At 45.4% G+C, this 25,658-nt stretch overlaps 2 protein-coding genes across 2 annotated transcripts; both read right to left on the bottom strand.

Annotated features, from left to right (window-relative positions):
- Window positions 1-2,492: 2,492 nt before the first annotated feature.
- LOC311101604 (uncharacterized protein) lies at window positions 2,493-17,131 on the bottom strand. The gene is made up of 3 exons (XM_084142733.1): window positions 16,896-17,131; window positions 12,983-13,324; window positions 2,493-6,063 (listed from the first exon to the last, which is right to left on the bottom strand). Exons 1-3 carry the CDS (start codon window positions 16,945-16,947, stop codon window positions 4,304-4,306), a joined length of 2,154 nt encoding a protein of 717 aa, XP_083998859.1. The 5' UTR covers window positions 16,948-17,131; the 3' UTR covers window positions 2,493-4,303.
- A 1,362-nt stretch (window positions 17,132-18,493) lies between these two features.
- LOC311102084 (uncharacterized protein) lies at window positions 18,494-22,817 on the bottom strand. Its single transcript, XM_084143302.1, has 7 exons — window positions 22,784-22,817; window positions 21,008-21,068; window positions 20,844-20,902; window positions 20,635-20,681; window positions 20,450-20,535; window positions 20,015-20,039; window positions 18,494-19,216 (listed from the first exon to the last, which is right to left on the bottom strand). Exons 2-7 carry the CDS (start codon window positions 21,060-21,062, stop codon window positions 19,174-19,176), a joined length of 315 nt encoding a protein of 104 aa, XP_083999428.1. The 5' UTR covers window positions 21,063-21,068; window positions 22,784-22,817; the 3' UTR covers window positions 18,494-19,173.
- Window positions 22,818-25,658: the final 2,841 nt, after the last annotated feature.

The raw sequence follows: 25,658 nt of genomic DNA, 5'->3' as shown, positions 1-25,658 counted from the left end.
AGAGTTTCCACTGAAATGACAGTACTCCAAAGAGAATTCCAGCAAATATGTTCACGGTGTCAATAGTGCTCAAAATTATGACACGTTTCAGGCGTGATGAATAGAGTGAAAATAAAGAGGTTTAAATGTTCCAAGTTTTAAGTAAGGTTTCGACCATTGTGGGTCCTGACAAAGAGTATGAGATGTAGACCATGAATGGAGAGATGGAGACAGTGGCATTTATGACATACGATCAGTGTATTAGGCTACAATTTACTCAAGAGAATCAGGCAGATACCGATTTTCAGTTAGGCTATTCATTGAAACTGTACTCGAGGACACACATCCCAATGCTGGTGAACTTCAGGCTTCAGCGTAAAGGCAGTTGTGTCCATTGAAATCCTATAGATCCTAGACCAGAGGTTTGCTGTTTGCTTTGTGTGATGTCCTCCAGCTAAATGTTTTTATCATAACCTTGTATCACAGCGTCCCCACCTTGTCATGACTATCCCCCATACAAGTCCGGCAGGTCCACTCTCATACGGTCCTCCCCGCCATTCAATATCATTATATAACCCCTGAAGAATGGAGACCATCTGAATGCATTGTTTCCCCCGCTCATTATGTGGAGGTGTTGAATGGCACAGACTGGATTGACGGCTGGGACCATGTTGCCTCTCACCAATCCTCTCACACTCTCACTGTGAGAGTTAGGTGATGAAGGGGAGGGGTGGAAGGTGGGGGAGTGTACTTCCAGGGTTTAGGTTTCACGTTGTGGTCTTTGTTGGGGAGGGAGGTGGAGGTTGTGGGAATGAAGGGTTAGCCTCCCTTTTCTCCTCACCCCTTTGGTGTGTACCCTAACCCCTGCCCTGCCTTCTCCGTTCTGGTCCCCAAGGACAGCGGAGGCATGGGGGAGGAGGATTGGATGGCATACGTTAAGACATGTAATTAAGAGAAGTTAATTGGCTTTTTACATGAGAAGGCATAACCTCACTTCTAATATAAGGTAGAGGCATGTTTGTAGCTCCAGGCCTGCCCCATACAATACCACAGTGTATCACAGAACTGCATGTTTGTCTGGGGTATTTATGGTAACTTTCATCATTGGATGTCTTATCAATATGACAGTGCGTCCCTGTTTACCCCTTGAGATTATACTAACAATAAGAGTCAAAGACAATATCATGAATGAATCCCATGACTGCATGGCCATAAGGCAGGGGAGGTAACCATGACTGTGGCAGGGGAGGTAACCATGACTGTGCTGCTAGCTCTGTAAACACTTCAATTGGTTCAGCGTTTGACTCCATTCCATCGATTCCATTCCAGCCATTACAATGAGCATTTCCTCCTATAACTCCTCTCCCTGTCCTGGCCCAACAAAAGCCTTCTCTGTAGAGCTGAGACACGGCTATTAGATCTCAAAGTCCATGCCACCACCGCCCCAGGGCCGGGCCCTGGTCAGACACACACGCAGGGTCAGCTGATGGTTTCTCCGGCACCCTACCTTGCCCTGCTCTATTGGCCTGTGTCTGATAAATTTCAGAGAGGTGATTGGCTGACCGTTGTGAATGGCGCGGGGTTGGGGTTGGTCATGGTTGCTCCGGTACAGAGGTGTGGACTGGAGGTGGCTGGCAGGAATACAAAGGCCAGTTGGGGGTGGGAAGGTATGCACTTGCCGTGGTGCCTACTGCACTGCTTTGCATCACCTTACGTAATTGGGTCCATACGGACACCAAATGGCGCAGGAGTGCCCACATAGTGTACCTGCCCTGGCTCCAAGGGGAGCAGTGCAGGTGGTTACCTGTCCCACACCTGTGCTGTACCTGCCCTCTCTCCCTCTTTGGGGAGAAGAGCGGACCAACTCCTCTGGGTCTGGTCCAGTGAATGGCTTTGGTTCTCTTCATTCCCTCCTTATTCTTCGCTACACAATAGTAATTGGTAGTGGGGGTGTGTGTGCATCTGGTGCCCTCTCCCATCCACCCTGCTGAAAGCTCATTAAAAAGGCTTGCTGTTAATGAGCTATAGGATCATAGAGCTGCCTTCTCATTAGAGGGGGCAGGGCCAAGGCCATAGGATGCTGGTCGCAGGATTTTTTGTGCCCCTAAAATGCAGTCTGCAATTACAACGCTTCCCCCCTGCGAGCTCAACCCCCTGGCACCCAGTACCCCTAGAAACCTTCCAGCTTGCCCCTGTCCCATCCCAATTCCCTGGATATGTAGCCTTCATACCCATACTACATAAAGTTCAACTGGCCTACAGATTGAGTCCTGTCACTGCCTTTTAGAAACTCTTTCGTTTGGTGTTAGTTTGATCTGTGTAGGTCGTTTCTCTGTGGACTGACTCCAGTCATCCAGAGTTATGGATGTTTAATGTCACAGCACTGGATGAGGGAGCCTCTATGCTTGTTTACATCCGTCTGATGTTGTTGCCTTTGTCTTTCAGGAGCCGGTTTGGCCATTCCTACACTGTGTGAGACCGAAAAGCACATGAGCACACAGAGAGATCACTTTGCCTCAATTCTTTAATGAGACTCCTCATAACCAGGTCAATGACAAAATGGGGTCAAGTTTACAAAGACAGTGGTGTAGTTAGCCTCATTGCAGTCAGCACAGACAGAAAACCAGGAATGCTGGGAAAATGAGTTTGAGGCATACAGTCAATTGATGAGAACAATGGCAACGACATCTACATGTAGGAGTACCATTCTACGTACATAACATTGGTCCCTGAACAAGTATACTCCGCTCACGTCCATCAATCGTTCACATTTTACCCTATCACTAATTTCATACACAAAGCATAGAATTGTTTTTTCAAAGTGTCAAAAAAAGAAGGGTTCCCTGCCATCAGTGTATACTGACATCAATGATAATGTAAATCACAGTAGTCACAAAATAGTTAGTGACACTTCACTCAAACCATGTTCTCAGCCACTATGGCAAATGTAGCTAAAGGTTAGCCACAATTATCTTGCCTTTCGCTGCTTGCATCATTGTTGTTGGCATAGGCTCAGTTTCCAAGCAAATAAAACAGCTTGCTTATGACTTGTTATGTCATGTTTCAGATGTAGTTAGCTAGGCATTTGACCGAAGGTTCAAGTCAAGTGTTACTAAAGACTTTCCCTGTATGTGTGTGTGTATATATATATATATATATACACACACATACACATACATACATACATACACACACTCATTCAATGTTACCCACAAAACTCTCCCACCTATCAACAAGCCATTTACTGTAGCGCTCCACCCTGTAGTTTAGCAGTAGATAGACTTTTCATTTGCCAACCACTAACATGCATTGCCCATAAATAAGGACAAATTCAAAACACAGGAGAAGAAAAGAACAGAGCAAACCATTTCAAATGGCAGCAAAACATGCATACATAAGCTTCAAGCTGTTCAGCGTTTTTTATTAATGTAAACAAAGGAAAGAAAAAGATCCCCAAATTATCAAGTACAAAAGGAAATAAATCCACACCTGTTTCATATGAAGTTAAATTGCAGTTTCTTATGCATAGGAGCTAAGCAAGGAAAACTTCAGCAGATGACATACACATTTATAAAAATAACATCCATACACAAAGAGGAACAACACAACTTTGCTGGGCCTCGCGAGCCTCGTAAACTTTACATTAAGTAGCAGGTGTTGTGACAAAAGCACATTTAAAAAGGAGACTTTGAGAAAGGCAACCTATGTTTGGGTTTGTTTCCCCTTCGACCCACCATGCCAGTTGTCACCACAGCCATGGAACAGGATATGAAAGCCTCACTATCATAGTAATCTCTTGCCACTAGATATAAATAAATAAAAAATACAAATAATTACAAACCCTTTTTTGCTTTCTACATTTCTCAGTTTTGATTGGTAATCATCACTAGTATGTTGACTGAGTGAACCAATCAATTGACCACTGGTGTCCACTTTCTATATTCTGCTGGAGCATGGTGATCAACTTCCTGTGTTTTGGTGGACTGTGGTGGTTGACTTCCTGTTCGCCCTCCTCCTTTCCATTGCATGCCAGGGTTTTGTGCTATTGTCTAAGTAGGCGGGTTTGCATATGCTAATTGTCAGCTCTGTCAAGACGTGATGTACCTCAGCATTGCACAGATACGGAATTAAGAGGAGACAGGGTTGGTACCTAGATTCCAGTTTGAATTGATCCCCAGTTGAGTGCTAGGAAAGGTTCATTACAATTCCATGGATATTTATGTTGGTCAAAGTGGTTGGTATGATTGAAAGTCCAAGCCAGTGCTTTTGAATGTCTCAGTCAGTGTACAAAAGTGTGATATGACGGATAAGGTGGACCAGTAGTTTACGCCAAGCCCACGTCCGCACTGCCTTCAGTAGGAAGCTCACCCACACTATCCTCCACTATGGCTGGGCTCACAGTACCATCCACCTTCCCTTTCAGGTTCTCCTCAGCCTCCACTCCCATCTCCTCCATGGCAGCCATGTTGTTTTCTGTCTGGTCCGTACTGGCTTCATCCTCCTCCATCTTGATGACCACCCCATCATCCATTTTGACAAGGGCCCAGTTGGCATCAGCTGCGCTGGCCTGTGTGTAGGTCCCGACGCTGGCATGGCTCAGCCCGTGCACCTTCTTCAGATGTTTCTCCAGGGTGGCATACACAGTGAAGGGCACTCCACACAGCTGGCACAGGAACGGGGCACGGGCCCCGTGGGAGCCGTGGGTCTTCATGTGGCGTGTGAGCTTGGAGCTCTGGGCACATGCGTAGCTGCACAGGCCGCACTGGTAGGGTCGTTCTCCCGTGTGGCTGCGCCGGTGCACCGTCAGGTTGCTGCTGTTCCGGAAATGTTTCCCACAGTACTCACAGGCCTCCTCCTTCTTCTTCTTCCCTGACCCCACGTCGTTGTTACCACTGTTACTGCTGATGACACTGTTTCCTCCTCCTCCCCTCTGTTCGCTCTCCCTCTGCCACTCCTGGACCACCTTGCGGTTTCCGCCTGCAAGCCACTCCTTCTCTCCATCCGCAATCTCTCCGTCCCTCTCGCTCTCCCACTCCCCCCCTACCTGAGCCCTGTCCTCCCTCTCCGGCTGTTTGGGGGTGCAGTTTCCGCTGGCAATGCCACTCTCCCCGCTGCCCCCCGTCTCTCCGCTTTCCAGTGACCCCTCTGAGGGGCTGGCGCAGGGGGACGCGTGCTGGGGCTCCTCTTGTCCCTCCACCTCATCCTCCACCACTTCTCCCTGGGGTTGGAACAGCCTGAGCAGGCTCATGTCTGGACCTCCAGGCTGGGAGGAGAGCAGGATCAGCCCAGAGCCTGGGGAGTGATGCTTGGACAGGGATAGGTCCAACTCAGAGGTCTCCCTCTCCCCTGGTCCTCTACTCAACATCCCCTCTCCTGCCCCCTGCATTACAAACCTCCCTCTCATCCCCTGCCGACCCCCCTCATCCTCCCCTACCAGCCCCACCCCCTCGTAGCCCCCTCCTCCACCCACGCCTGTCTCTCTGCGGTGACTCCTCATGTGGCGAGCCAGCTGACCACTCTGGGCGAAGGCCTGGTCACACAAGCCACAGTGGTAGGGCCGCTCACATGCGTGGGTCCTGCGGTGGGCTGACAGGCTGCGTAGGGACTGGAAGCCCTGGCCACACAGCTCACATGGAAACCCCGCCTGGACGGGCCCACACTGGGGGGAGGAAGAGACGGCCGGGGGGGATGGCGACGGAGAGGAGACCAGACCTCCAGCGGTGGTGTTACTGCCCTCAGCCAGCTCTCTCAGACAGAAGTTGAGGGCCTGTCGTTCTCTGGAGGAAGGGGTGGAGCTGGCCTGAGAAGCTGGCCTGTGGTTCTGCCGTGGACGGAAGATGCGGGGCAGACGCAGAACGGAAGGGTGGAATGCGGTTGCCAGGGTGTGGCTCAGTTGACAGGGATCCAAGGTGGCTGCAGGTTTGGAGTGCTGGTGACCCCCTCTTCCCATGTTCTCCTCATCCTTCTCTCCGTCCTCCTGGTAGATACTGAAGGAGTGCGTGTGCTGGGCGTGTTGGAGCAGGGCCCAGGCAGAGGGAAACACACACTCACACAGCTGGCAGGTGAAGCAGGACGGTTCTTCTGCTACAGAAACAACACAAACAGTTAGTAAGCAAGCCAAAAGGCATTAGCGGAAACATTTTCTTGACCTGAAAAATTTAAGGGATCTCAATAGGTTTTATTAAAACAGCACACATCAAACAGTAGGAACTATTGTGGGTAGCTAGGCTGTGATAAACCAAACCTGTTTACTCAGTGAAGAATGAGTGACTACAGCAAGAGGGAAGATACTGAACACTCTTTGGGTCAAATCTACAGGACAAGGTAGTCTAAAGTTGAAATACTTTTAAAAATGCATTCTTCCTGCCTTATCTTCCTTCTTGAGACAGAAGCCAAGGAGAGATGGACACGGAGATAGCGAAGGCTGTTGATTGGACCAGAAGTAGGCGAGAGATGAATGACAGAGACTGAGGCCAGCAGAAAGGGGAGATGGGTAGTTTTTAGAGACATTATTTTTAAACGTGGTTAGCTGTCTCTTAACCGAGAGCCACTCTCCAATTAAGCTGCAAATTGCTAATTAGCGGAACTGAGAAAACGAAGGCTTTATGTAAATCAGGGACTGACTCAGCCGGCTTGACAAATGAGGCCTTTCTGCATAAATCTAAATTGGAAAGAAGATCCTCAAATTGAGGGGGAAAACAGTTCTATTTTTTGTAAAGGTTCAAAGCTGACTCTGGTATAAGCCGCTTTCATGTTTCCTGAAGTCAAAATCCTTCTGTATTTTACTGGCGGGGGAGGAGAGATAATATGAAAGAGAAAGCAACTCTTTTTCTCCCTCTCTCTGCCTGGAGAGGATAGGAGACATGGTGGATACATCCTTTAACTTAGCCTGAAGAGATGAGTAGAGTAGGAGAGAAGTTGATAAGATAAGGAAAGCGGGACAAAGATCAAAAAGGATGTAGCAATGTGGGTCGAGAAACACCACAAAAATATGTCACCCCTTGGATTGTACTTCAGACCCATCCCCCCCCCCCCCCCAAATCTCTCCCCGAGGGGGGGCTTTTGTCTCGGGGTCCTGGAGTGAAACACAATACCCAGACGGTTTCTCATTCGCTCTTTCTTTCACTCTCCATCTTTTTTGTAAGGATTCCCATTTGGCCCGGGTAGGAATATTAAGCAGAAGCAATAACTGCTAATTAAAAATGCAGATTGGCTAGAAGCACTAACGAGCAGCAGGCAGAATCTCTTCTCCCGAGGGAGAAAGAGAGAGGAGAAAAGAGTGTAGGGGGAGATTGAAAGAGGGCAAGCAAGAGTCTGTTGAAGATGGGGGGGGGTGGGGGGGAGAATAATGTTAGAGATGAGAAAAAAACAAACAAGTAGAATAACGTCATGGCATGATAATCGATCTCGTTCTTCCATTCTCCACCTCTCTCTATCACATACACACACACCTATCCGTTGTGGCATAACTGCTCATTCACTTTGAGTCATCTTCCTCAAGCAGACATATTCACTGTGGCATGTATTCATGGATGTCAAGGGAAGCCAGGCTTCCCCTAAACATTTACCAAGAAAAATAATTAATAATTAATTGTTTGTCTGTGTTTCATAATTTTCCTTCAATTCGCAAAAGGCTGAATGTGGTCTCTCACCGGATAAAGCATCCGAAACAGCCCCCCAAATGGAAGAAGCACAAAAGAACTGTCAATCTCCCTCGGCCTGGGGCTCCATGCAAGATCTCACCTCGTGGAGTTGCAATGATCATGAGCACGGTGAGGAATCAGCACAGAACTACACGGGAGGATCTTGTCAATGATCTCAAGGCAGCTGGGACCATAGTCACCAAGAAAACAATTGGTAACACACTACGCTGTGAAGGACTGAAATCCTGCAGCGCCCGCAAGGTCCCCCTGCTCAAGAGAGCACAGATACAGGGCCGTCTGAAGTTTGCCAATGAACATCTGAAGGATTCAGAGGAGAACTGGGTGAAAGTGTTACGGTCAGATGAGACCAAAATCCAGCTCTTTGGCATCAACTCAACTCGCTGTGTTTGGAGGAGGAGGAATGCTGCCTATGACCCCAAGAACACCATCCCCACCGTCAAACATGGAGGTGGAAACATTACGCTTTGGGGGTGTTTTTCTGCTAAGGGGACAGGACAACTTCACTGCATCAAAGGGACGATGGACGGGGCCATGTACTGTCAAATCTTGGGTGAGAACCTCCTTCCCTCAGCCAGGGCATTGAAAATGGGTAGTGGATGGGTATTCCAGCATGGCAATGACCCAAAACACACAGCCAAGGCAACAAAGGAGTGGCTCAAGAAGAAGCACATTCAGGTCCTGGAGTGGCCTAGCCAGTCTCCAGACCTTAATCCCATAGAAAATCTGTGGAGGGAGCTGAAGGTTCGAGTTGCCAAACGTCAGCCTCAAAACCTTAATGACTTGGAGAAGATCTGCAAAGAGGAGTGGAACAAAATCCCTCCTGAGATGTGTGCAAACCTGGTGGCCAACTACAAGAAACGTCTGACTTCTGTGATTGCCAACAAGGGTTTTGCCACCAAGTACTAAGTCATGTTTTGCAGAGGGGTCAAATACTTATTTCCCTCATTAAAATGCAAATCAATTTATAACATTTTTGACATGCGTTTTTCTGGATTTTTTTGTTGTTATTCTGTCTCTCACTGTTCAAATAAACCTACCATTAAAATTATAGACTGATCATTTCTTTGTCAGTGGGAAAACGTACAAAATCAGCAGGGGATCAAATGCTTTTTTCCCCTCACTGCATATATATCATGGTCTCAAGGCATATGAACTAACAGGTTATAGAGCAAACAATGCAATTATCACAACACATAGGTTGTAATGTTTTTTTTAGGCATGGCTTCCCCAGTGATTTTACCAATGCACCGCTACTGCATATTCACTCTCCTTCCTGTTGTGGGTCAGATAAACCAACAACACATAGCACATACAGTACTGTATCAAATCATAGCATTCCACATACAAAACGTTTAACTTGAGTTACTTAAAAAAGGTCCAATAAAGACCTTTTTATTTCAATATCAAATAATTTCTCAGTAAAAATGTAGTGCCTTACTGTGATTGTTTTCAATTAAAATGGTCAAAATAAACTAAATTGCTTCTTAGCAAAGAGCAATTTATCAAGCAATAATTTTGCTAGGACTGTCTAGGAGTGTGAGTGGGAGGGAAAACTGAAAACTAGCTGTTATTGGCAGGGAGGTTGGGAACTCTCTCATTGGTCTATTAACTAATTTACTGCCTGGTGATGTCACTAGGCAGGCCTAACTCCATCCCACCAAAACAGGCAGAAATTTCAGGTGGTCTTTTTAAACAGCTCTCACACTAATAGGGCATTGTCTTCATTTTCACAATATCACCGTATTATTATTAACGTCAGTGAGGAAATATATATAAAACACAGGAAAATCACGTTTTTGACTGCACTGGGTTTTTAACATACAATACAGCGTAAACAAAAATCTAACTGACATTTTGTGACCACTGCACCAACAACACATACATAAAGAGTTCAACACATTTCAACCTAGGTCTTTTCCACAAATACCTCCTAACATTTTAAAGGACAAATCTGAACTCTAAAAACGGGTGATCGACATTAGATACATGTTTTCATGCACCAGTGACTGATTTCGTTATTAAAAGTGATCTTGTATTGCTTGGTGGAGATACGGTACAGCTCTTGGGTAGTGCACGTGCGTAGCTCTGTTGTGTAAGCCTGTGGGCACGAAGAATAGAAAACTCAGAGAGAGAGATAGAGACCGAGCGAGAGAGAGACCGAGCGAGCGAGAGAGAGAGAGACACCGAGCGAGAGAGAGACACCGAGCGAGAGAGAGACACCGAGCGAGAGAGAGAGAGAGACACCGAGCGAGAGAGAGAGACACCGAGCGAGAGAGAGAGAGCGTGACCGAGCGAGAGAGCGTGACCGAGCGAGAGAGAGAGAGCGTGACCGAGCGAGAGAGAGAGAGAACATGTAAAACAGGCAGCGAGAGACCGAGAGATAGAGACAGAGAGCGAGAAAGAGAAGCGAGAGAGAACATGAAAAACAGGCAGCAAGAGAAGAGACCGAAAGAGAAAAACAAGAGAACGATGTGGACAGACGGAAACAGAGCATGCAGAAGTCCCCTGAGCGTTACACAAAGGAAGGAAGTGCAAGTGGCTGTGTGTGTCTGTGTGTGAGAAAGAGTGCGCATGTGTAAGGGTCTCAGTTCCAAAAATATGCATATGAACAAAACATTAAAGAAATTATGTTTTATTGTCACATACACTGGATAGGTGCACTGAAATGTGTTGTTTTACAGGGTCAGCCATAGAAGTATGGCACCCCTGGTGCAAATGAGGGTTAAGTGCCTTGCTCATGGGCACATTGACCGATTTTTCACCTGATCGGCTTGAGTATTCAAACAAGCGACCTTTCGGTTGCTAGCTCAACGCTCTCACCGCTACCTGCAGCTCTAACAGTGGCTACCTGCCGCCCTAAGTCTCATCTAATCAGAGTCATTCAGACCATTTTAATAGAATCTAGAGATTATATTTCTAGGGTTCAGACAGACGGATGAGAACTTGCTTGTTCACTTCTAAATACATGACCTTTACATACTGTGAGTTTAGGCCCCCTCTTACTGCCTACATACAGTGGCTTGCGAAAGTCCCCCCCCCCCCCCTCTTGGCATTTTTCCTATTTTTTTTGCCTTACAACCTGGAATCAAAATTGATTTGGGGGGGGTTTGTATCATTTCATTTACACAAGATACTAAATATTTTTTATTGTGAAACAAACAAGAAATAAGACAAAAAAACTTGAGCGTACATAACTATTCACCCCCATCCCAAAGTCAATACTTTGTAGAGCCACCTTTTGCAGCAATTACAGCTGCAAGTCTCTTGGGGTATGTCTCTATAAGCTTGGCACATCTAGCCACTGGGATTGTTGCCCATTCTTCAAGGCAAAACTGGATTGGATGGGTTCTGCTGGTGTACAGCAATCTTTAAGTCATACCACATATTCTCAATTGGATTGAGGTCTGGGCTTTGACTAGGCCATTCCAAGACATTTAAATGTTTTCCCTTAAACCACACAAGTGTTGCTTTAGCAGTATGCTTAGGGTCATTGTCATGCTGGAAGGTGAACCTCCGTCCCAGTCTCAACTCTCTGGAAGACTGAAACAGGTTTCCCTCAAGAATGTCCCTGTATTTAGCACCATCCATCATTCCTTCAATTCTGACCAGTTTTACAGTCCCTGACGATGAAAAACATCCCCACAGCATGATGCTGCCACCACCATGCTTCACTGTGGGGATGGTGTTCTCAGGGTGATGAGAGGTGTTGGGTTTGCGCCAGACATAGCGTTTTCCTTGATGGCCAAAAAGCTCAATTTTAGTCTCATCTGACCAGAGTACCTTCTTCCATATGTTTGGGGAGTCTCCCACATGCCTTTTGGGTTTGCTTGTTTTTTTCTTTAAGCAATGGCTTTTTTCTGGCCACTCTACCGTAAAGCCCAGCTCTGTGGAGTGTACGGCTTAAAGTGGTCCTATGGACAGATACTCCAATCTCCGCTGTGGAGCTTTGCAGCTCCTTCAGGGATATCTTTGGTCTCTTTGTTGCCTCTCTGATTAATGCCCTCCTTGCCTGGTCCGTGAGTTTTGGTTGGCTCTTGGCAGGTTTGTTGTGGTGCCATATTCTTTCCATTTTTTAATAATGGATTTAAAAATGGTGCTCCGTGGGATGTTCAAAGTTTCTGATATTTTTTAATAACCCAACCCTGATCTGTACTTCTCTACAACTTTGTCCCTGACCTGTTTGGAGAGCTCCTTGGTCTTCATGGTGCCGCTTGCTTGGTGGTGCCCCTTGCTTAGTGGTGTTGCAGACTCTGGGGCCTTTCAGAACAGGTGTATATATACTGAGATCATGTGACACTTAAATTGCACACAGGTGGACTTTAACTAATTATGTGACTTCTGAAGGTAATTGGTTGCACCAGATCTTATTTAAGGGCTTCATAGCAAAGGGGGTGAATACATATGCACGCACCATTTTTCCACCATTTATTTTTTAGAATTTTTGTAAACAAGTTATTTTTTAAATTTCACTTCACCAATTTTGACTATTTTGTGTATGTCCATTACATGAAATAAAAATAAAAATCAATTTAAATTACAGTTTGTAATGCAACAAAATAGTTAAAACGCCAAGGGGGATGAATACTTTTGCAAGGCACTGTAGTTCTGCTTCAGATGCCCAGTAGAAAGCTTCTTAGGTAGGAGAGACAAGGAAGGAAACCATGGGTGCATCTCAATAGTCATAAGTTGGTGTTCTTCACTTGTCTCCATTCCTCCCATCTCTGGACCGATGAAAGCACATTCCTTTCTCACACCTGTTCTCAGCTCAGTAAAGATGAGGGTGAGGAGACAAGGGGAGAAAGTATCACTGAACTATCTACTTTCAAAATGCAGATGATTGGGATGCCCATCTGATGGACAACATACACCTGCACTCAGAAGCCATGCAAACACACCAGAACGATGGTGACATTATCCTTTTAAACATTTTGTAATTAAGTATGACCACCCGGTTGTGACCCCATCTCATTGTCCCCCTCAGCTCAGCACAGCCAATCCTCCAGTGAGTGCAGGCCATGTTATTACGTGGCCAGAGAGCACTGTGCCCTGCCCTACGTGTTTACCTGGCCACTTCACCTGAGAGAGACAGAGTCAAGGAGATGGAGGGGAGCTCAGGTGCATTGGAGCCCTCAGGGGCCCCCTGGGGCCTCAAAACACTGCTGCCTATCCTTTCCACACAATTACCCAGCGCGTCACTAACTCACAGAGGCCTCCGCAGCACAGCAACGCCCAGCTAATGAGCTGGACTGGGGGGGGGACAGTTGTTAGAAGTAGCGGGGGAGAAGATAACAAAAGCCAGAAAAAAAAAAGTCTCTAATTAGGAACCTGCAGGCACTCACCTGTTCTGTTAGGCTCCACCTTCACACTATGCTCCTCCCCTCTGGACCTGTCCGTCACTCTCCTCAGCTCCACGAACCCAGCCTCTACCTGAGTGACAGCACCGCGTCGCTGTGTCCGTTTGGCTGGGGAAGGAGGTGTGTGAGTGTTGGGGGCATGATTTCGGGAGCGGCAGGCTCCCTGTTTGTGCTGGATGAAGGCCAGGATGTGGGCGAGAGGGAAGGCCTGGCTGCACTGCCCACAGGTCAGCAGGTCACGACCCTCCTCACGACCCCTGACCTGGGGAAGGGACCCCCACTCCTCCAATGATGAAGGAGCGGCAGCATCCGAGGGCTCAGGGGCATCTGAGAGAGACGAGTTAGGGAGTGTTAGAGAAAGAAGTGGGGGAAAGTGAGAAAGAAATTAGGGCAGGGGAGTGATACGGGAAAGGTGGCAAAGACAGAGAGAGGAAGATGGAGAAAGTCAAAAGGAACATTTAAGAAAATAGCAATTATTAAGAACTTGTATATTCTTTCCTTCATGTCATTCTGTAAGATCTTACAACAACAGGGAGACAGTAGGTGGTCAGACACCATGATGATTGGGCAACTGCTGATATGGCCCTCAGAGAAAATTACCCCTCCCAGTTTTTTTTTTATGCTACTTTTGATGCTGAGCCCCTCCACCAGAGCTATAGAGGGAGTCAGGCTATTCCGGTCTGCCGATACTGACCAATTCCCCCTAACTAACCCTTTGACAGCTCCTTTCACTGAGATGGCAGGCTGCACAGTGGCATGTATTCACTGACATCATTGCTTCCTGTCTCTATTGGTGTTGTGAGTAAAAAATATTACAGTACCAGCCAAAAGTTTGGATACACCTACTCATTCAAGGGTTTTTCTTTACTTTTACTATTTTCTACATTGTAGAATAATAGTGAAGACATCAAAACTATTAAATAACACATATGGAATCATGTAGTAACCAAAATGTTTTAAACAAATCAAAATATATCTCATATTTGAGATTCTTCAAAGTAGCCACCCTTTGCCTTGATGACTTCTCTCAACCAGCTTCATGAGCTAGTCACCTGGAATGCATTTCAATTAACAAGTGTGCCTTGTTAAAAGTTAATTTGTGGAATTTCTTTCCTTCTTAATGCGTTTGAGCTAATCAGTTGTGTTGTGACACGGTAGGGGGGGTATACAAAAGATACAAAAGTATACAAAAGCCCTATTTGGTAAAAGACCAAGTCCATATTATGGCAAGAACAGCTCAAATAAGCAAAGAGAAACGACAGTCCATCATTACTTTAAGACATGAAGGTCAGTCAATACGGAACATTTCAAGAACTTTGAACGTTTCTTCAAGTGCAGTTGCAAAAACCAACAAGCGCTATGATGAAACTCGCTCTCATGAGGACTGCCACAGGAAAGTAAGACCCAGAGTTACCTCTGCTGCAGAGGATAAGTTCATTAGAGTTAACTGCACCTCAGATTGCAGCCCAAATAAATGTTTCAAAATTCAAGTAACAGACACATCTCAACATCAACTGTTCAGAGGACACTGCGTGAATCAGGCCTTCATGGTCGAATTGCTGCAAATAAACTACTACTAAAGGACACCAATAAGAAGAAGAGACTTGCTTGGGCCAAGAAACACGAGCAATGGACATTAGACCGGTGGAAATCTGTCCTTTGGTCTGATGAGTCCAAATTTGAGATCTTTGGTTCCAACCACTGTGTCTTTGTAAGATGCAGAGTAGGTGAACGGATGATCTCTGCATGTGTGGTTCCCACCATAAAGCATGGAGGAGGGGGTGTGATGGTGCTTTGCTGGTGACACTGTCTGTGATTTATTTAGAATTCATGGCACACTTAACCAGAATGGCAACCACAGCATTCTGCAGCGATACGCCATCCCATCTGGTTTGGGATGAGTGGGACTATCATTTGTTTTTCAACAGGACAATGACCCAAAACACACCTCCAGGCTGTGTAAGGGCTATTTGACCAAGAAGGAGAGTGATGGAGTGCTGCATCAGATGACCTGGCCTTCACAATCCCCCGACCTCAACCCAATTGAGATGGTTTGGGATGAGTTGGACCGCAGAGTGAAGGAAAAGCAGCCAACAAGTGCTCAGTATATGTGGGAACTCCTTCAAGACTGTTGGAAAAGCATTCCTCATGAAGCTGGTTGAGAGAATGCCAAGAGTGTGCAAAGCTGTCATCAAGGCAAAGGGTGGCTACTTTGAAGAATCTCAAACATATTTTGATTTGTTTAACACTTTTTTGGTTACTACATGATTCCATATGTGTTATTTCATAGTTTTGATGTCTTCACTATTATTCTACAATGTAGAAAATTGTAACAATAAAGAAAAACCCTTGAATGAGTAGGTGTGTCCAAACTTTGGACTGGTACTGTATATTTTTAAATTATACAATTCCCAAGGCCTGGAGAAAAAAAACGTTCACACCTGTCAACACACATTCTCAATCATCATCAACAACTCAAGTGAGTGCAACTAGGCAAGGAACTGACCCATTTTTCAGTAAGAAAGTGAGTGGCCATGACTTGAAGATGTTCTGAGTCACTCAGGGCTTGAGGCCAAATTAACCATTATCACTAAAGAGAGTTATGAGTCTTACATGAGATTACTAAAATGAAATGTGTGGTTTACATTTTAGCACCTCTCAGGGATGTAGTCTAGTTTCAGATTCAAGTCCAATTTCTGTCTATCTCATCAGAGCCATAAACGTAGGCTACAAAAGAAAATGTCCATGACTCATTTATGACCCATGTAGACTCAGCTAAGGCAAGGATGGTTAATGACCGTTGGTCAGGTTTGACTTGTTCCAGACGTTGTTTGACTGGTCCTCACCACTCTTTTATCGACTTGTGAGAGTTGAGGGAGGGAGTGAGTCAATACGGTCATGTACACACCTTAACGCTTTGACGGGCTTCACCTGCCCGGACTAGGCCGAGTACAGGACAGGTACAGACAGTACAGTCGCGCTGAGGAGCTCACCGGTGGTTACTAAAAAATGTAACCTTTCCTGTTTCAGTGCTGCTGCTCGCTGTTTGTGCAGACAAGCTAGGCGCGGTTGCACGCACACTATGAAGAGTCAAGGCTTGTGGTCAAACTAGGCACGCTCTACTGGTCTTCGTTGGGGAAACAGAGAAAGAGACATGTTGTTTCAGAGCATTTCAGTGTTTTTGTAAACGCCTGCCCACAGTGCCCGGGAGAAGAAAAGCGATCTCATCAAATAACCCGTGCCTTAACCAGAGCCTGTATCATTTTGATATAAAACTATAGATCTTTATGATGGCCTACATATGCCTATTCCCAAGTTAAGTGAATGGGGTCTCTAGGATATATTTGGATGAAACTGATAAGTGGAAGAGGTCAGTGGAGTTGTTGTGAGGGCAGACTATATCATCTCCTCTCTCTCGTCTTGTCACACGGGTACAGAGTCTAGAGCACGCGGTCTGCCCCACAAGGAAGCGCTCATGTTGGCAAAAGAGGTGATAATTCAAACAGGCTTCACAGACAAGACAGAAAGAAAAACTAGAAAAAAAATATACGGGGCCAGCAAGGAATAAAGCAGTGTCCCCCCCAGAGCAAAAATGTGTATATTGATTACCTATGCTTAAACCGACCATTTATGTGTAGCCTATGAACACGTCATTGATTGTAACTGTATTTGTTGCAAACCTGAGTGTAGCCTACATATATCAGCTCTTTAAAAAAAAAAAAGATAAACTTTTATCAATGATTCAACTTCAATGTCAAGGTGCGCATACCCACATAACCTGACTGATACAACCCCACAAAAACAAAGTTTAACATTAATACATCGTATATGAAATACATAACATGCATATAGGCTACCTCCTAATAGTAAACTATGGCCATAGCCTCTCTCAATTTACCTTGAATTGCACTCAGGTGTTGCGGTCGGCTGCCTTGTTTGCGTCTGGACATTCTGTTTAATTACACCAGTCAAGGTTCTGTCGGTGTATCCACTCTCCTGATCGGAATCTAACTTAATGTATCAAGTTGATAAGAATAGCCTTGACCAAATTACAGTCTAGCTCTATGGCACGGGCGGGATGTCGTCGTGACTCGCTGTGCACCAGCCAGTGTTCAAGTTCAGGCTACCAGCCCCGCAGCGGAGGAAAGCAGGGGCAACATGTTAGGCGCCGCCTGCCACTATACTACTCCGACCCCGACCCCGCCCTCTACACAATGTCACACACAGACACAGTTAGTTTTACTATCCTTTTAGGGACCAAACAATTGATTCCCATTCAAAATAACATTTCCCCTAACTCCTAAACCTAACCTTAACCATAACTCCTAACCCCATAACCCTATTTCTAACCCTAAAATAGCATTTTTCCTTGTGGGGACCAGCAAACATGTCTCCACTTGTCCTAATGTTCCTCGTTTTACTATCCTTGTGAGGCCTTCTGGTCCCCACAAGGATAGTAAAACCGAAAACATAATAATAATACATGCACAGTCCTCCTGCAATGGTGTCATCATAGTCTAGACTGGTTTGGCTTCTATAAGTAATCAATATTAGTGGCGTATTTCTTTCAGGAACTATTTTATGCAATGATATGAAAATGCACTTTGCAGAATACATGGGATGATGGGAAGCAACAATAGGACTTACAGCTGCACAGCCACTTCCTCCTTACACCCCTAGCCTATATGCAGCCTACTGGTTAAAGCTGCCTGCTAAGGATGTGGGTGAGGCGGAAGTGGCTTTAACAAGGCCGCTGAAGACAGGTGTTTTGCTGTCCGGCTGATTTCGAAACCAAAGTAAACTGTTCTCCTTTTGTTACTCACCAGAAGGCACATACAATACAGTGGCGGGGAAAACTCATATACCTGACCTTAAACTTTTACAAAGACAAACTAAGGCGCTAGCCTATCTTGTTTGGAAAATGATTCAGACAGGTTAGGAGACAATACAGCTAACAAGTTGTGTTAAACATTGTAAATGGCTAGCTGCAACAATGTAACCAGCACGTTTGACAATGTAACACATGCTGACAAAATGTGGTAAAGGTAGGTTATTTGACAAACAAGATGTTTGGCGCCACCTGATGGCTAACAGTATTGCTTCAAATGGCACGTTTAAAGAGAACTTCACTTAGAAGTAGGGTAGTAGACTATAAATGGCGACATAAGAAGTCAGCATTCACACTCATCACTTAGTGAGTTGATCTTACCAGTAGGCTAAAGCACACTCATTTCGAAAAATGCATTATACTGTATAATTGTAAATGCTAAACAGTAATGAATCTTAGCTACAATAACCAAACTACTGGTTTGGTCCCTGACTTTAATATAACCAAGCCCAAACAACTTTAATCAAATGATGGATAAGACACTTTGTTTCTTGTCTCAACAAAGCCTCAATAGTGAAATGTTGCAGTTATGCCTTGTGCACATTTATAATGCATGTATGAGAGATTATAACGTTCAAGTAAAGACACACCAAACCAATAGACGTACATCAGATACTTTTGTGCATTTTATTTGAATTCTGATCATATTTGGACTAAAACAAAATACTTGATTGTACTCTTCTGAGTAACAGATTAAGTCTCAATTCACAGGGTGAGTGGTTGGGGGCATGGTATACAAAAAGACCAAAATCATTAGCGATCAATTATTTTTCATATTCACACATGGGGCTATACACCCCCTCAGGATTTCATTAATGTTCACTCATTTATTATCAAAGAAAATTATGTACACAGATGAAGGTTAAATTTAAATCTGATTCTTTGACATCCTATTCATGTGATAGACAGTGATGCCAACACACCCTTCTCAGAGAGAGAGATTGAGGGGACGGGGAAAGAGCAACTTAAGACCATCATAAAGGAGAGAATATGTATACAGAATTACTGATATACTAAAATGTGGCCAGATGTGACAAGCTGTCAGCAATAACAACTTCCAAATCTGTCACTCATCTCAATCTCCGGCCTCCAATTCAGTTCTTCCATTTTCCTCTCTCCATCTCCCAATCTATCTCTACCTCACTCTCATTCAGTCTCGCTCTCCCACTCCTCTTCCATTCAGGACATTGTCCCTCACTTCTCTCCTTTTCTCTCATCTCTTCACTGGAAGAGTAGGCAGAGGAGGGGGTGAGGAGGGTGTGGGAGTTGGTGGGTCCAAACGGTATGTTTAGTATCGGTAATATGGACTCCTCGACCGGGAACGGGACCTCCTGGAAACCCGAGAAAAGAGTGTGAGTGAGTCTCAGGTAACACAGTGCTACGTTTGGACCCCACAGTATATTCACTACCCCCAACATGACATGCCATATTATTACACAAGACATCACTTTCTTTACAACATTTGGATACTTCCTGGTGTAAACAGTTGCCCTCCAGTATTTGCTGGTACTTGCTAGCTTGTATCATATTTGACTAAACTACCATCTACCATTGGTCTGTCGAGCACACATGGTCTAAGTGCAGCACTGCTGTAGAGTATTGAGACTGACAGTGTTAAGCCTCATCTGTTTCTGATGTACTGAGACTCAGGGTTCAGCGTGTCCCCACTCCCATTACCACAGCCGGCCTGGCAGGCACACTGCAGGCCCCACAATCCCTAGGGAGGACTAAGGACGAGGGGGCCTAACATCAGCACTGACAGCCCTCTGTGAGAGTATTCATGTTTTTGATTGGGACAAAGAGTTTGAATGCAAGTGTGAGGGAGAGAGAACACATTTGAATAGAAGTGTGTGAGAGGGAGAGCGAGAAAGGAACAAAGAGAGTGTATGTCATGTGTGTCATAAATAGAACACTGGAAATCAAGGGAAAATATATACACATGCTAAACATTGTGTTAATCACTCTAAACTGAATATGAACTACAGTGATCTTCCATTTCCCCATTACAGTGTGAGAAAGAGTTGTGACAGAATGCAGAGGGAGAGTATGATGCGCTACTGAGATAATGTGTGTGAGTGAGAGTCAACATCCTTCCTCAACAGTGGACATTCTTGTGGTTGCTCACATACCTTCTGGATGAGCTGTGGTCGCGACCTGAGGGACAGACAGAGGACAGATACTCTGATGAAAGACCAACACAACAGCCTGCCAGAAAGTTCAATAACAACAACACTGTCATAACTAGTACTGAGCCACTGTGTCACACAGTGACCCCCCCCCCCCCCCCCAAAACAACCTCCCTATTTATTTGCTAATTTTCTTACCTTTTAACTCTAAATTGCTGGGAAAGGGCTCGTAAGTAAGCATTTCACAGTAAAGTCTACACCTGTTGTATTCGCCGCATGTGACAAATCAAATTTGATTGACAACTAGTACTGAGCCACTGTCACACGCTTATGGGCTACATCCCAATTCTACACCCTTTTCCCAAAGTGTGCAATTGAACACTTCCCGTCATGGATTTAACAATGATATAACAGTAAGGGGAGACTCACTGAACTCACCATATTTAGATGGGGAGGGCGAGTGGCTTTGTCGTCCGTACTGTCTCTCCCACTCGTCCCTCTCTTTCTCCCGACGCTCACGCTCCCTGGAACACACACACCACCGTTTAACCACAGTCATACAGCGCCACAACGCAGCGTCACACACACACTGTTACATGACACACACGGTCACACAGTCTTACTTCATGCGGATCTTGCGTGCCATGGCTCTGAGCTCTCCCTCGCGCTCCTGCAAAGTAAACACACAGCCATGAGGGCCAATGGCAGACGACAACATAGATCAAAGGACTGTCTTAGGGGGGGACACTGTCTGTTTCTAGAGGAAACTTCACACATTATGCTATAATGGGGAGCTGGCTAGCAGTTCACAAACACGATTCCACACACGCACCGCTCGCTTATTTTCCTGCTGAGTGACTTTCGCCTGGGCTGCTTTCTTATCCGCCTTGGCTGAGGGAGCGAAAGAGCAGAGGAAGGATGAATATGTACATACAAACACAGCATAAATGAGTTGTAACTGAGACTGACCAAACAGAGTCCAGTCAGTCTACTCACACTGCCTGTTGAGGGCCTTCTGCATACGTATCTTCAGCTTCTCCTGCGGGGTCATCTTGGGCTGTAAGAGACAACCACGCATCAGCACACACACTCGCAGGGCAGGAGCGCAGGGTGTATGTGTGGAACTATGGGGACAGGGGCGCCTATAGGACCAGCATTGCCCCATATAGCAGCTGGTAAGGCGACGGTTAGTCAGGTGGGGGTATACAGTCGTAAATCATGTGAGCTGTTTGTCCTGTCCTGTCCTGTTCTCTGCTGGACTGGTAGAGACAGCTACGTGCGGCGAGGAGAGGCGAACTCTGTGCCCGCTGCCTGCAGCTGTTGTACACAGTAGCAGGACAGGATCACATTACATGGAACTGGACTCTAAGTATATATCTCTTATGTATTTCCATGTACATACATGTGAATGTTGCGAGGACAGCTAAGGGTAAGAGGGTAAGAGAGTTGAACAGGGAAAGAACACAGTCAATTTTGGTCACAAGTAGCGCTAGCGGCCCTCCCCGCCTCTGTACATTCCTGCTGACACTCCCTGGCCAGGTAGGAATTCAGCTCGTGGATAGACAAGCACATACTACAGGCCAAAATGCCTACAGTGTTAATTTACCCTCCCTCTAGCGCTCTCTTTCTATTCAGCAACTCTGATACATCCCTTTCCCTGTGAATCCCCTGTACTGGAGCGGTTGCTATGAACGTCTAGTGGCGTGTCTAAGGGGAAAGCAGCAGGTAACAGTGTTAGTCCTAGGTGGAGAGGTGTGGCGGTGTATTTCTCCTGCCTGCTCAGACAAGCCCAGGCCCCCTCACAGCTCTGCTGTCCACACCAGCTGCATGCATCCGAGAGCTCCGACCTCACTACATAGCAGGTGTGTAATTAACAGCCTGAAATGGCCTCCTCTCCAGAGTCTCCTTCACTTTAGCTGATCTGTAAAATAATATAGAGTATGCCTACCAGTACTTTGCCTTTACATATCTAGTTCTTTACTGTCAGTGGAGATGAAAGAATGGGGACGAGGAGAGGAAGCCACTTAAGACCATTGGAACGCACCCAGACTCTAGACTACTCTCTCTCTCTATATATGGCTTCCTTTACTACTTTGCTTTCACTTACCCAGTCCTTTCAGATCAGTGGTGAGGGAAGAGAGGAGACAAGGCAAGGAAGCCATTTAAGAGCCTCTGACAATTACATATCAGTGCTTTCCCCTCAGTCTTAGGGCACTAGCTTTACAATGGGTTGTCTATCTGTAGAGTGAAATGTCTCAGCATTGAGATTGAGGGACACTCACACCTCTGCTAACACACACACTCTCTCTCTCCGGTCTGCCGCACCACTCTGCATAGCTCGGTAGGTGCCGCAGAATACTGCACCATCCATAAAACAGACAGATACATAAGTGACAGAAAGGGTGCTGGGAACACCAGTCCATTCAGGGATAAGGAGGGGAAAGATGAGTCAGAAAAAGTATCTGTCACACAACACTGCAATGTAGGTTCTGCCCTTTGGAGGCAGGCTAACCCTGTAACCACACTCTAAACAGAGTAGAGAAGGGTTTAACTCTACACTGCATTCTGGGGGGAGGTAATGTCACCAGTTAAAAAGGGAGCTCCACAGAGAGAGGCAGTCAAAAGACATTTCATATGATTTCCATTATCTGTGTGCACAGTGGCATTCAGGGGGCGGGATCCCCGGCCTGATGGACAATCAGCTCAGCCTGTCAGGGGTGAGGGAGGCGTAGACTTTAGCAACAAACCCAGCTAGATCAAATTCTTACTGACTTTGGCAGCTCCCGTCTCTTTACCACCCGGAGTATCAGGCCTGGAGGGAGAGAAAGAGAGAGGGAGAGAGAGAGAGGGAGGGAGAAAATGAGAAAAAGAGAGAGAGAGGGAGGGAGAAAAGTAGGGCTGAAAAGGTCACAATTTCTCATCAGAGAGCTCCTACTGTAGGACAGACTAGGGCAAATATTAGCTACCCATTGCTGCTGTTTGTTTAAAACTGCATGTGAGGGTGAAGGCTGTGTGTGTGTATGTACATATTTGTGAGTCCGTGTTAATGTGTGTGTTTTAGAGGTCTACACGGATCTACCTGTACCCGATTACCAGAGACCCAATCCGGGACCCGAGCGGGTTCGGATCCAGATCCAGAATTCTAAATATCACGGGTCTGGGTGGGATCTGATTTTCACGGGTCTCGGGTATGTGTAATTTTAACTGACTTGTCTGGAAGGACCCGTACAGATCCAAACACGACTGCTGCAGTAGGGAGAGAAATTGGATCATTTATGCTGCTGCCCTTGCTTTTCACGAGAGTGGTACGTGTAGCTTGTCGTTGGCCAATCGTAAGTCATCAAAGAGGCAATAGGCTACAGTCATAGAGCCTCAGAGTGTGGCAAAAGTGAGGAGATATCTAATCAATGGAAGATGGAATTAAAACGATGGAATTAAAAGTTAAAGGAGAAGGATAGGCGACAACGACCAAGAGCCAACAGGTAGGCTGCTATCTAATAATCTGAATGGAGTTGTTATTTGGAACTGTGTAGGACGAGAAAGCGCATGCAGCCTCAATTAGCCTAGAAAGCTAGCTAGCTTAACTAGTTTCTCCCAGTTTAATGCAGTCAAGACAGGTATGACGTAAAGTAAGCATTTCACTGTTAGTCAACACCTGTTGTTTACAAAACATGTGACAAATAACATTTGATTTGCCCCACCTGTTTTGAGCCCCACATTTTTAGCAAAATAAATACAATAAAAAAACAAATAAAATAATATACACAAACTACCGGTCAAAAGTTTTAGAACACCTACTCATTCAAGGGTTTTTCTTTATTTTTAATATTTTCTACATTGTCGAATAATAGTGAAGAAGTCACAACTATGAAATAACACATATGGAATCATGTAGTAACCAAAAAAGTGTTAAACAAATCAAAATATATTTTATATTTGAGATTCTTCAAATAGCCACCCTTTGCCTGATGACAGCTTTACACACTTTTGGCATTCTCTCAACCAGCTTCATGAGGTAGTCACCTGGAATGCATTTATTTCCTTCTTAATGCGTTTGAGCCAAGAACAGCTCAAATAAGCAAAGAGAAACGACAGTCCATCATTACTTTAAGACATGAAGGTCAGTCAATACGGAACATTTCAAGACCTTTGAAAGTTTCTTCAAGTGCAGTCGCAAAAACCATCAAACGCTATGATGAAACTGGCTCTCATGAGGACCGCCACAGGAAAGTAAGACCCAGAGTTACCTCTATTGCAGAGGATAAGTTCATTAGAGTTACCAGCCTCAGAAATTGCAGCCCAAATAAATGCTTCACAGAGTTCAAGTAACAGACACATCTCAACATCAACTGTTCAGAGGAGACTGTGTTAATCAGGCCTTCATGGTCGAATTTCTGCAAAGAAACCACTACTAAAGGACACCAATAATAAGAAGAGACCTGCTTGGGCCACGAAACACAAGCAATGGACATTAGACCGGTGGAAATTTGTTGTTTGGTCTGGAGTCCAAATTTGAGATGTTTGGTTCCAACTGCCGTGTCTTTGTGAGACACGGTGTGGGTGAACGAATGACCTCTGCATGTGTATTTTCCACCGTAAAGCATGGAGGAGGTGTTATGGTGTGGGGGTGCTTTGCTGGTGACACTGTCTGATTTATTTAGAATTCAAGGCACACTTAACCAGCATGGCTACGACAACATTCTGCAGCGAAACACCATCCCATCTGGTTTGGGCTTAGTGGTACAATCATTAGTTTTTCAACAGGACAATGACCCAGCACACCTCCAGGCGGTGTAAGGGCTATTTTACCAAGAAGGAGAGTGATGGAGTGCTGCATCAGATGACCTGGCCTCCACAATCCCCCGACCTTAACCAAATTGAGATGGTTTGGGATGAGTCGGACCGAAGGAAAAGCAGCCAACAAGTGCTCAGCATATGTGGGAACTCCTTCAAGACTGTTGGAAAAGCATTCCAGGTGAAGCTGGTTGAGAGAATGCCAAGAGTGTGCAAAGCTGTCATCAAGGCAAATGGTGGCTATTTGAAGAATCTCAAATATAAAATATATTTGGATTTGTTTAACAGTTTTTTGGTTAATACATGATTCCATATGTGTTATTTCATAGTTTTGGGGGGGATTGCCTGTTTTGCATGTTATTTTGGCATTAATACGTGTCACATATCAAACAATGTCAAAAATATAAAAATCACTGAGTTAATAAAGCTGCATACAATCATGGTCTCTTTTTTTGTTTTCTTGAGTAAGACAGCTCCAAAATGCAGGTGTTTTAGCCTAGCTCAGTGCTTTCTGTGGTGGTGGGGCAAGCCGTGATTGGCTCAGTGTTCTGTCACTCATGGGGACACCACGTCACTGCCAAGTCTAAGTCCTTAGTAAGGGTAGACATCCAAAATGTAATCCCTTTGGGTCCTGCCATAGAGTTACATTAGAAGTGCTCTTCCAAGAAGACGCAAGGTCATTGGCCACAGATAAAATGACGTCAAATCACGTTATGTACAGTAGCTTTGATTGGACTGATCATGTCAACATATTACTTTCAAAATCTTAGCTACCAGTCATCCTCATGAATCAAGTCGACAATCTACTGGCAAATCCTTTTTAATCCTTGTCATATGAAGATAAATAATGAAG

Source organism: Coregonus lavaretus, assembly GCF_964263955.1.
Source record: "Coregonus lavaretus genome assembly, chromosome: 26".
NCBI lineage: Eukaryota > Metazoa > Chordata > Actinopteri > Salmoniformes > Salmonidae > Coregonus > Coregonus lavaretus.
The sequence above is the reverse complement of the archived record's forward strand: the minus strand, read 5'-3'. Positions and strand labels throughout refer to the sequence as shown.

What these genes read in the sequence shown, in the direction of transcription:
- LOC311101604 (XM_084142733.1), bottom strand. Translation starts at nt 16,947, where the DNA reads ATGTCCAGACGCAAACAAGGCAGCCGACCGCAACACCTGAGTGCAATT. An exon ending in ACACCTGAGTGCAATTCAAG is followed by an intron (nt 13,325 to 16,895) that starts GTAAATTGAGAG and finishes CGTCTCTCTCAG; the next exon opens with ATGCCCCTGAGCCCTCGGAT. An exon ending in GGTGGAGCCTAACAGAACAG is followed by an intron (nt 6,064 to 12,982) that starts GTGAGTGCCTGC and finishes TTGTTTCTGTAG; the next exon opens with CAGAAGAACCGTCCTGCTTC.
- LOC311102084 (XM_084143302.1), bottom strand. Translation starts at nt 21,062, where the DNA reads ATGACCCCGCAGGAGAAGCTGAAGATACGTATGCAGAAGGCCCTCAAC. An exon ending in GAAGGCCCTCAACAGGCAGT is followed by an intron (nt 20,903 to 21,007) that starts GTGAGTAGACTG and finishes TCGCTCCCTCAG; the next exon opens with CCAAGGCGGATAAGAAAGCA. An exon ending in GACCACAGCTCATCCAGAAG is followed by an intron (nt 19,217 to 20,014) that starts GTATGTGAGCAA and finishes TCGGGTTTCCAG; the next exon opens with GAGGTCCCGTTCCCGGTCGA.